The sequence below is a fragment of the Rattus rattus genome, chromosome 15 (genome assembly GCF_011064425.1).
Source record: "Rattus rattus isolate New Zealand chromosome 15, Rrattus_CSIRO_v1, whole genome shotgun sequence".
NCBI lineage: Eukaryota > Metazoa > Chordata > Mammalia > Rodentia > Muridae > Rattus > Rattus rattus.
Genome location: NC_046168.1, coordinates 48016651 through 48029271, shown reverse-complemented (window position 1 = coordinate 48029271; position 12621 = coordinate 48016651). Strand labels below are relative to the sequence as shown.

Below are 12621 nucleotides of genomic sequence, written 5' to 3'. Positions count from 1 at the left end.
TAGTGTTTAACATCAGTACAACTTGATCTATGCATGCACACCCAAAGCTCACTGCTGTCTTTTTGGGGAAAACAATTACGAGTGGAAAAGCTTAAGAAACCTGGTTCTTGTTGGTCTGGCTCATCTTGGGGCCCCTTTCCATATACTTACAACAAAGCAGCTAAATATCTCTCTAGTTCCAACTCTGCTGTGGTGTGTATGTGTGCACATGTGCTTGTGTGTGCATGCACATGATTCTGTATGTGCTCGGGTAGACAGTGGAAAAATACACTTGGTAGTAAAAGAACAAACTCCAGGTGAAGCTCTACATCTTCTGCTGCAAATGGCCACTCTAACTGTACAGAACTTTACTGAGTTGCATCTTTGGGTCTAGTTAAATTTGATAAATGTTTTTCTTCTTGCAGTTTTTATAATAAAGTTTAAAATATATTACATAATATTAAAGAATTCCAGCGTTATCTGACTAAATTCCATGGGGGAGAAAAGAATATTCTTAATATATATTATCTGGAAGATGATTAACGTTATTAATTAACTGGCTTTTCCCATATATGAAAGTGGTGTTCTGTATCTTGATTCACTTGTATATTTGTTTTTTAAAAAACGTTTTGTATCAACTGAGAATGAAACTGGGTGATGGAGTGTTTACCTAAAATGCCCAAACACTTGGCTTGATGCTTAGTACTGTAAGAAAATGTTTTAGCAAATTTTTTCTAATACTTGAGATATTCTAATATTTGAGATGACAGGTTCTATTGTAAATGGTATCATATTTCCAAAAGAGATTATGTATTACTGTGTGTATGTATGTGTCTGAGTAAACATGTGAGCCTGTGTGTGTGCATGTGCACACGTGCAAATATGTCCAAGTAGAGTTATGTTCATGTGTATGTGTGTGCACAGAAACAGGATGAACTGACATGCACATGGGTCTCCGAGCATGAGGGAGGTGCCAGTAATGAGAACAAGGGCATCTGTGACCTTCAGGCTGCATCCTCACTACATGGTCCACCTGACATTTGTTCTGTTGTATTGCACTTTGGTTTCTTCTTCCGAACTGTGCTCTCAGAGCGGCACTTTTATTTGGATTTCTCAGAGGTTCACCCTTCTGACCCATGTTCCCAGTCTGTTGTTTCTCTAGTAAACACATACTGAGTAGTGGCTGTGCTCCAGACACAGGCAGAAGTCCAATGAGAACATGAAAAGCCATGAAGTAGCCTGGCACAATTGAGCCCCCAGAATCTACTGCAGAGTAATCCTTTCTTGCAGAAAAAGAGGCTGTAAGTGAAAAGAGTTTCAGAACTTAGATGAGACAGCATCACTGTGTGTATGAGCGAATGCACACAGGGCCCTGTAAGGCAGATTCAGTAACAAGACAATCTCATGAATGAGGATGGAGTTACTGGAAGAGGTTAAGAGCTGTGTGCTGAGCCTGCTTCCTCACATCTCAGGGCTGTGAGCAGGCTCACAGCAAAGACAGAACCTGGGTGCTGTGGCTGAGCAAGAGGTGGCCACAGGCAGCTTCCCTCACATAAAGCTCCTTTGCTGTGCCCTGCTTATTCTGAGGCGTGTATGAGGCGTGTAGTGAGTAAACTACATATGAATGTTTGCACGTCTGCCAGTTTATATCCAGCTTTGTAGATCCCCAAAGTTGCAACACTTCTACTACTTTAAAAACTGTGAGAACCACAGTCCCTGAGGATTACTGATGAAGAAAGGGAGTTACAAAGTGTTTCAAATGAAAATGAAGAGTCATCTCAAAGAAACAAATCCCTCCTCCAGGATAAGAACAGACCTTATGCATAATCTATAATGTATAATGTATAATGTATAATGTATAATCTATAGCTTGTGATCTGAGGAGCAAGGTGTATAAAGAAATATTGTCCTCATTTTCTAACTGTATCTCTTTTACAAGGAATAAAACTACGGGATAGGCTCTGTAGTAAGGTCAAAAGCTTTAAAAATGGTTTTAACAGACCCCATATTCATCAGAAGATTGGTATTGGATCACCGTTTCCCCAAACTGTCGAGAAATACCATTCTAGTGTCATGTATCGGCTCAGCTCATAAAATGCTGGATGAATAAATAATCAATGAATGAGACATGTCTGATATCTCTGTAGTATTCAATGACCTTCACATAAAAATTACTGCGATGGCTTGGGTAAGAGCCGAGACTGTGGCAATATATGCACCAAGTGCACAGGCCACCTCCACAGGCAACAAAAACCTGCTTGTTGAAGACAGCTCTACGTTCAATATTCATATTCTAATACTTGAATCAGAGGATGGGTATTTCTGTATCACGGTATGTGTGTGGTGTGGCAGTCAGAGTGGAGAGCTTCAGCCCAAGGGTGAAGCAACTTACCTAACACTGTGTCCGTCGGCTGAGTACAACGTCCACTGCATCACTGAACGTGCAAGAGTTCAAGCTCACGCTAATGTTCTAGAGCAGCCTGACCTAGCAGGACGCTCCATTCTGCATCCCACTGTCACTGTGGTTCTCTCCTTGGCCTTTGCTGGTGCCTCTTGCTCACTGGACCAAGAGAGTGGGATGAACCACAACTTCTAAAATGCTTTCAGCCCTGAGCTCCTCACAAACAACAGTCCCTTCATCGCGGTAGGGACGGCAGTGCAAACTGACACAGAGAGTCTCTTACTCCCTAACTAGGACTAAGGACTGGGTCTGGGCTCAGCAAGACCTCTTCTACTTCCCTACCCTTTCCTCTACTCCCTCTTCTACTTCCCTGCCCTTTCCTCTACTCCCTCTTCTACTTCCCTGCCCTTTCCTCTACTCCCTCTTCTACTTCCCTACCCTTTCCTCTACTCCCTCTTCTACTTCCCTACCCTTTCCTCTACTCCCTCTTCTACTTCCCTACCCTTTCCTCTACTCCCTCTTCTACTTCCCTGCCCTTTCCTCTACTCCCTCTTCTCCCTTCCCTACCCTTTCCTCTACCCTTTCCTCTACTCCCTCTTCTATTTCCCTACCCTTTCCTCTACTCCCTCTTCTATTTCCCTACCCTTTCCTCTACTCCCTCTTCTACTTCCCTACCTTTTCCTCTACTCCCTCTTCTACTTCTCTACCCTTTCCTCTACTCCCTCTTCTATTTCCCTACCCTTTCCTCTACTCCCTCTTCTACTTCCCTACCCTTTCCTCTACTCCCTCTTCTACTTCCCTCTCCAATCAACGTTACAACTGTTTCTGAAAACTCAGTCACCAATGGTGCAATGCCACTGCAGAAGGGGAAAACACTTCTTACATCAGCTTCACTGTCACACAAGTGCTTATGCTCACACTTGAGGAACAGTGCATTGCTGCAACGAATCCTTACTGTGAACAGCAAAATATTCAACACATGGGGGAAAGGGTTAGAAACCCTATCTATGCATTGAGACTATAAAATGGAAGTCCATTTTAACTACACACTGCAAGTCTATGGCTTCATCATGGGCAAGCATGTGTCATCAGTGTGTTCGCACAGAGGATGCTTAGCACCCCATGTAGTACAGGCTGTGTTATCTGGCATTGGTAGAGCACACCAATTATAACATGAGGGCTACAGGACAATGACGGAGGTGCTCCCGTGGAAGTAAGTGGATTGGATAATTATACTAAGGAACTCTCTCACCTACCTTCTCGACTGACAGTGACGGTAACACTCCATGTTTTAATGCACAGCACTGAAGTCAGGAATGAAACGCCTTGCCTGATGTGTGCCACCCACTACAGTACACTGAGGCAGATTGCAAAAGTTGTAGTTCTGCCAGATCCCAACCAACTCTGGTGACACAGCTGACCTTATTACCTGTAGTCACACCAAGGGCACCTGTATGGCTTCTCTCCAGTGTGCACACGCTTATGCCGAGTCAAGTGTGACTGGGTTGTGGAGGCGAAGTTACACTCGTCACATTTGAAAGGCTTTTCCCCTGTAACGAGAAGTACATATGCATGAATGATAATAATGGAATATGAAGCACTCAGGCCTGGTATTAACTATAAAATGTTCATATACATAAAACATTACAAATATTATTTATTGGTTCCATACCTTTAGGATACTTGAAAGCTGGAGGATATTACTGATTTTTCTAAATTAGTTATCTGTCACACCTCTTGAGAAAGACCACGGGAAAAATGCCACCAATATGCAGAGAAACTGTGAGGATTACGATAACAGAAAGTATAGGGAGAGAGCGCTAGGTGACCAGGGACTCTTCTCAGGACTGTGACAGCATGGCTTAAGCCCAGGGGCCACGATCCCTCACAGAGATCAAAGCAGCAGCACACAAAAGTTCTCTCTCCAAGAGCTTGGTCAGCAGGCACACAGTACACAGAACTCCTCACAGCGTTACACACTAGTGTGAAAGTTACTATGTAGTAGGTCTTCTCTAGAAATCACTGCACTTGATTCTCTCAGGTCTAACATAAAGCAGCAAAAAAGAACGGTTAGTTCAAAAGGACTTCTCTTTAAGGCTTCTGTCATCAACACCCTAGTGAAGGCACTGCCCAACGACTAAAGTCACTCTGTGCTCTCCATTTCCAAATGTTTGGTGAAACAACCTAAGTCAGAATAGATAGTTTGATTTTAGTGACTGATGTATAAAACACACACACACACACACACACACACACACACACACACACGTATAGATGTGCATGTTGAGAGGCACTTCTATAAGACACAGGTATTTTGTGATTCAGTGATATTGCTAGGATGTAAATTATCACCATGTTGATGTAATTAGTGGTTCTCAACCCCTCTGTGGGTTAAATGGCTCACAGGTGTCATATATCAGATATTGTACATATCAGATATTCATGACTCATAACAGCAAAATTACAGTTGTGAAGTAGCAACAAAATAATTTTATGGTTAGGGGGTCACTACAATATATTAAATGGCTGCATTAGGAAGTTTGAGAACCACTGGTCTAACAGAAAGACACCTGAGTTGTTTTCTATTTGTTTTGTTATTGTTCTTCTTCTTTGTTTTTCGTTTTTGTTTTTGATTTTTTTAGTGGTGATGCGGTGGCTACGAGAACAGGTGAATTGGTATAAACTATCAAGAATAGGTGAGCCACTGCACAGACAGATATTTTCCTTCCGTCCTGAGTAATTCGCAGAGGCAGTATGGTAATAGACATTCATCATGGTTTCACTAGCTGCATACGAGAGCTCCCACCACCAACTGATGTAGTCAGTGCTTTGACCCGCCATCTTGAAATGGACACTGTCCACGTGCTTACTGGACATCACTTCACAGGCCATGCTAAAGGATCTAATTAGCATCTGACTTTCTTACTAGTTTGCTTCCGTAGACGAGCTTTGAGAGTTCTGCTATGCTGCAGAGACAAATCCTTGATGAAATTTGTGGTGTTAACACTTTTGTCTAGTCTATGGTTGACTTCATTCTCAGTACCATTAGCAATTATTTTATATAACTTGTAATTTTTGTGTATTTGTTCTTTTGGAAAAATGCTATTAGCATAATTATAAAATGATTTTTGATGATCCAAGGTTACAATTTTTTCTATAGTTTATAGACAATTTACATTGTATAATTCTGACTTTATTTTGTATACAGCATGAAATAAGCATTAAAACTTGTTTAAGTGAATATAGATGTCTAATTAATCAAATATTACAGGCTGAATGGTTTAATCTATCTTCATCTCCTTTAAAAACAAAACCAACTGATGACACAGGTACACATCTTGATTTTGTGTAGAAAAATGTGCCCACCGTGCCGCAGCACTGACTGATCTCATCTGTAGCTTAACGTGCGGCTCACGTAGATTCTTTCACTCAATCTTCCACCAAGTTCCTTGTAACACTTTAAAGTCTATACATTTATAAAAAGTGATTTAATAATTTTATTCTAATAATTGAATTATATGTTTCTATTAAACTAGCATTCTACTGTGGTAAACTGAAGATTGCCATTTCATACTCGCCTCAATTGTACCACACACTAATTTATGTAATATTAGGATGTTTTGAATTATATAAAAGCTGTCAGGCAAATATATGATACAACAAAATCTTACATAAAATATTATGCATAGACATACTAAGAAGAGGAGACAGGCCAGACACGTCTGTGATATTGACAGGTACATGCCAACTTATATAGACCACGTTACAAATATCTACCATGAGAGTTAACTTGGAACTCACATATTTTGTCAATCTGTTACGAATGTTATCCTAAATATGTAATTTCTGAATTTTTAAAGAATGAGTAATTTCCTCAGGAAAACATCGCTTTTTGCTTATTAGGGTCACTACATAGCAAAAGTTAATATAAACACCAAAATGGTAAAAACTCAAAGGGAATCTTCAAAGTTTGAAAAGGAATTGCAATTAATTAAATATCTGATAATTGTTTGAAATTAAAAAGTACTCTACAATGAGATGTGGATACTTGCTATGGAAAAGTTTTCCCAATTTTTACAAACTAAAAGATAATGAGATCATACCCCGTCCCCTTGTCCCACCAATCTCTACCATGTCCCCACCACACCTCTTCAATGCACGTGCATGGTCTCTCTTTAACTAATGATTGTTCTGCAAGCACTCACTAGAGAGAGAGAGAGAGAGAGAGAGAGAGAGAGAGAGAGAGAGAGAGAGAGAGCGAGACAGAGACAGAGACAGAGACAGAGACAGACAGAGGGGGCCAGAGACAGAAAGAGACAGAGACAGAAAGAGACAGAGACAGAGAGAAGACAGACAGACAGACAACAGCCTGATGACTCCATTTCCTGTTGTTGTTTTGTACAAGGTTGATTACTTGGTACTCAATACTCAACGAGGGGCTCATTCCTAAGGAAGACCAATTCTTCCTTTTCTCAACAGTTCTTAGTCCATAGGTGGGCCTTTGTGAGACTTCCGCTTTACTGAAGAGATCTGGTTAGAGTACAGATGGAGTACCACTTCTGACTTGTCTATCATTCCAAAGCCAGAATTTGCCTCAAGTTAACACAGCAATTCTCTATGACATTATGTATAATTCAACAGGGGATTGGACACACACCATTGAGAGCCCCAGACAGCACTGCTGTGGCCTCTGAAGTCCTAGCTAAGTCGGGAGGTGGAGTGAAAATGCACTGGAGCCCATCAACCCAAGACCCCCATCTAAGCAACAGAACTGAAGACCGAGGGGAGGGCTGGACATGAGGCTCTGTGTAACCATAGTTACCGGTTTTCTGTTGTAACCATAGTTACCAGTGTTCCCTTGTATAAACCATTAGGCTGTTGTCTCTCGTTTCATAAATACCATCCTTTACAACCGTTAATCTTGCACAAAATGCCCAGAAAGGAACACTTGAGGTCTTAGACCTAACCGACAGGAATGGAAGAAGAACAGAGACACCAGGGCAGTTTGTTTCCATGCTGCCCTGTCTTTTTGTGTGTCAACCATCTGTCAGACTGGCCAGCCACATCTCCTGGAAATCACACTTCACATTCCTTAGGGTGGACTGGTGGTCATTAAGCTGGCCAGGTCTCTTCAACCGCACGTGAGGATTGGTGTCTGTGCCCTTGAATCAAGGGTCTCTGACAGGTGATAAAAGTAAATCTCAGAATGGAAGATGTTTCATGTCAGACCCCCAGACAGCCTGCACTTCGGTCGGGAATTATTTACGCCATGTGGAACACTTTGGACACCTATCCCTTTCTGAGCTGCTTGTAATTTGCCTGGACACTGTGGTAAAAGGGTAAACCATGTCAAAAACAAGACACATCAAAAAAATATAGATTTCAAATGTACCGTCAACTTCAGCCTCGGGGCTGGGGGAGGCATGCGCTGCTTAAACATTTTAAGTCCAACATAAAAGCTAAGTGCCTAGACTGATGTGGACTGAGCAGTTTGTGGAGGCCAAGTCTTTTAAGAACTGACTTTGGTATTAAAGAATCATGTTTGATTTGTGCCACAGAGGCAGATAAATGCCAGAAAGACAGATACCTCTGTCTGTGAGACATTGTCCTATATGGTATAAAGTTAATAGCAAAGTAATAAGGAGCCTCTGGACCTGACATAAAATATAAAGTTGTGCAGGCTCGATGCAGGCTTCCTGATCGATCCATCACCTGGACCGTCTGGATCGTAGTGTTACTGCCTCCACTGTGGGGCACAGGGGAACACAGCAGCTGGAGGGATGGCACAGGGGATAGGCTGTCCCCTGGAGCAACACAGACTAGGACCATGGAAGCAAGCAAAAGTGCCACATAGACCATAAAACCCTGAGTTATCAATGACCTGGGAAAGTGAATTAAACTCCTCACAATTGCATGGCTTTTACACACATTTTCAACTTCTCTTTCTCCATCTGCCATACGAAGACAGCTGGAACCCACACGGCCTATGTTGTACTGATTCCTTACAGGAAAGTTAGACATTGTATGCACACGCAGCTTATGTTCTTTAAAGTTATACTTTGAACATTCTCTTCCATCTCAATGGCTTTTATCTTTATGGAAATTTAGTCCCAGTAAACTCAAGACCTAAAGACAATGACTTTGAATCATTTACATTGGTTCTAGAAATACCATCATGAGGAGGGAGGCTGCCTGTATCTATATAACAGGGCATTTCAAGAACCTCAGCGTTCTATTAGTACTATATTGAAATTTTCTACTTTATGCTCAAGAAGTATGCATGAAGTAGGACCATATATATTCTCTACTTGTCCCCAACTAATTACCAAAGATCTCCTCAACATGTTCTCCTCCAACTTTATGTCTTGTTTTTATGATAACCCACTAAGTCCAGTTAGACTGCTCATGTGTGCATAGTGTGAGGATATCCACTCGGGCATGGAAGGAATTTTACCATGGGCCACACCTCACCACATGGACTGTAACTGTCCTATTAATAAAGTCTTGATGACAGGAAAATGTGCTTGTACTGAGAATTACAAAAGAAAAATGCACTGAGGCAATGCTATCCTGGACACACATTGGCTAGAATTCTCAGAATAACTATCTGAGAGGTCACTGTTTCTCCTGAACCATGAAGAATGAATACTGAGGGACAGGTTATCCTCCATGTCCTTACCTATCCCTCATGCTATGTCTTCGTTGGTATTCTGTCTCAGTAGCAAGAATAACTGCAGTAGTGCCTTCTCCCATGGACAACAACACGGGCAGGTAGAGAGACAGAGGTATATAGGCAAGTAGGCAATGGGGAGGGCGGTGTGACACCGGAGAGAATGAAGAAGGCCCAGCAGAAGCTCTCCAGGACCCAGGCAGGAGGCTAGGATAAGGGCTGTGCGATGGAAAACAGCCTCAGCTATCTGGGCATGGGAAACTTGCTTTTTGACCCACTGAAGGTAAAGTTCATGGGGATATCGAGCCTTAGTTGACTCCTTTTTAAGCATGTAACAACAGTCAATTTAAATTGTACAGGTTGTGTTTATGAGATATGTGAGGGCCCATAAAAAATTTCATTTGCAAAGGCCTAGAATAAAGAGGAAGCAAGCCATGAGGCCAACTGTGCTTGGGTATTTAACACCTTGCCTCAGCCCTGCAGAGAGAAGCCAGGAGCAGACTCAGTACTGACCTGTATGCTGCCGACGGTGCTTGGTGAGGGCATGCCGGGTCCCACCGGCGAAGCCACAGAGGTCACAGAGAAACGACTTCTCGCCTGTTGCAACAATAAACAGATGAGGGACTGCGGAGGTCACAGATCATTAAAACATATCTATCAAGGCTTTCAGGGTTACTAATTCCTCCAATCAAATGTTTCCATGTAAATATGTCAAATGGGAATGAAATTACCACTGCGGTTTATTGACTGTGATAAAATCTGAAAAGCACCACTGAACATAATTACATACTTGTCAGACCCATAAAAATTAGCTTTATTATCAATGGAATGGTTTTGTACAACTTCATTTCTGGTAGATGTCTTCCAGATGGGGCTGTTTTATGCACGTGAACAGCTTTATGCATATCCTGATTTTTTACAATTCCCATACATCTGGCCTTTCTGAGCTGAGTAAAGATTGCTTGGAATAGTTAATATACAGTATATATAATTCTGCTTAAATAAAATATATTGAAATTTTAACAACCTAGGAACATTGAATTGGTTTTACCTGATTCTATCAGGCTCTTCTTTAATCACCTTACACTTAATAATAGGAATTAAATGGCTTCTTTGAACAGACTGAGGATCTGAAGGGAATGAAACTCTCATTACTCAGGACCAGGAGCAAGGCAATGGTGTTTGTGTTTTTCAAGTTTTATGGCAGAAAGAAGCCAGGGATTGCTGAGAATCATCTATAAAAATTCATATCCCTCATCTTCAATGATAGCTCAAGACTAAAAACATCTTCAGAATCAAAGGCATGTTTGGAGGATGCAGGCTTGCTAAGTGTGCAAGTGGATGTTTTCATAGCATTTTACATATGCTAACTTCCTGACTTACAGTCTCTACGTACTATATATAGCTGTACTATAACATTTAGCCAGCAAGTGCTTGCTAGCTGGATAATGTATCCTGTAAGACTCACAATGATGGGAAAACAGAATTAAAATGCTCACCTTGGAGAAATTAAGGGGAAATAATTAGACTTTTCCAGAAATAAAATACATCATTTGTGTCCATCTCTATCGACTTCTTTAGTCACTGAGACTTTAAAGTGACAAGTCCTCATAATGGGCAAGCCTTTCCCAAGTTTGAAGTTGCACAATAAATTTAGCTGGCAATGCATTTGCAAACAATGAATATTTCCAAGATTATGATAACAAAACCAAGATAGAAACTAACTGCAGCAATCAAAAGAGCCATCCTTCAAGTAAGTATATTTCTATGTTCTTAAAGAGAAACATGAAGAAGGCCTGAGCCAAAATGCCGCTAATCTCATTTCCAAGTGAACGCTAAACTGCCATTATCACTCAAAGAAGGTTGCCACGCAGTGTGCTTGCTGCCTTACTTCCTACTTCAGGGTCACACTTCAGTACTTGATATTATCCTATATAGAAAATAGAGTGGATGCGCTGTGGAGAATAAAGTTTAATTATAACCACTCTTGTGATTATTTAATCAATTTAAAATACAAATCCTTTAACTACTGTATTATCAACTAAATACCACTGAAGTAGACTTTTCATACTAAAAACACCAATTTGTTCATAAATATTCACATTTTTTAATAAGGAAGCAAAACTGTTCTCTAGGATTTCCTCACTCCCAGTTTTGCAGACAGTTTCGTGTGTGCTGACAGAGAACAGATGTCCTTACACATGCACAGAGACATAAGGACTACCAGGTAGAAATGTGTCTGAGCCTATTCACATGTGCACATGCGTGTGTGAAGGGGGCAGCGGTGGGTAACAGGGAGAGAGCCCCCACCATGGAGGTAAGAGTGCATCCCTCCTTCCATTGATGAAATCTTTGCCACCTATTTCTTCCTTGCAAAATAAGCGTTAACAAACATAGGGAAATGTCAGAGTTTAACATTCTCACATGTGTACAATGCTGTGTGCACATTTCAAGGTCTATTCACGTTCTACTTTATGGTATATACACATGAAAAGGCAAAATTATTCATTTTCTGGGAGATTTAATTGTAGATACATTAGTGACCTTGATTTTTGATGTGTAGGATTTTATATGGGGTGTAAGTCTCAAATGTATTGTATGTCATATTTACCTTGGTGGCTTGATTTGTTTTCAAATTCAATTTTTACTTTTTTTTTTTTTTTTTTTTTTTTTGAGGCGGGGAGGTAACTGTTGAACAACAAGCGAGAGTATTTTTTTTTTTGAGAAAAAATTATAAGAAAAAAAAACAAACTCAATGCAATATTTCACTCAACCAAGAAAGTATTCTTTTAGCATACCATATTTAAATGATAACAGAGATTAAATGGAAGACTTCTTTTAATAACAACTTGAATTAATTTCAAGTGTACCATTTTGCATTCAAACGTAGAAAGACATGGAAACCAATCCTTTATTTTCTATTAGAAAACAGCCACTGTCCCCTCTCTCATTATGGTGCAGACTACAAGACCTAACAACAAAAATCCATAGTATTGATCTGGCCAAGTCTCCACAATTATTCTTTAGAAGGAAACGCCGACGATAAATTACATCTGCACTGGCTTTTCATCTGCTGTTCGATATAAGTGATCTCTCAGGGCAGGCTGGAGACCTTAAATCGTCAACACCCTTGTCAAGAAAGCTAAGGAGGCCTGGGCTTCCCACAAACTGCTTCAGGAGAACTTTCAACCTACAATTTCTAACAATAATACAGGATTCACAACAATCAGAAGAACATTTCTGAATGCTGATTAAAATTTATTATTTTATCCTATGGGGAATATATTCTAGGCGGTGCATAGAAAAAGAAGGCCACAAAAATACTAAATGGCTGAGAGTCCAAGACAGGAACACAGGCAAGTATTCAAACACAAGCCACTGTGAGGTGTTGGACCCACTGTACCACAGCCATGAAGGTCATGGGAGCCATGCAGGTCATGTGCTACACAATGGACATGGCCACAGGGCTCAAGGGCGTATGCACAGATGAAAGCCCCAACTGAGTTGTTTCAACCACGCTCCACAGAGAGACTCTCAAGATGGCTGAGTTAGATCACACATGGTCATGGTT

The 12621-nt window shown here is 40.9% G+C and overlaps 1 protein-coding gene across 2 annotated transcripts in view; it reads right to left on the bottom strand.

Moving 5' to 3' along the window:
- Znf407 (zinc finger protein 407) overlaps positions 1–12621 on the bottom strand; it is a 370762-nt gene that overhangs the window by 132624 nt on the left and 225517 nt on the right. The window contains exons 5-6 of one of the 2 annotated variants that reach the window (XM_032885607.1): positions 9564–9647; positions 3810–3930 (exon numbers count right to left, since the gene is read on the bottom strand). In XM_032885607.1, the coding sequence (XP_032741498.1) occupies positions 3810–3930; positions 9564–9647 (205 nt within the window). Of the gene's footprint in view, positions 1–3809; positions 3931–9563; positions 9648–12621 lie in introns of those variants that run through there. The other variant, XM_032885608.1, reaches the window with a different exon arrangement.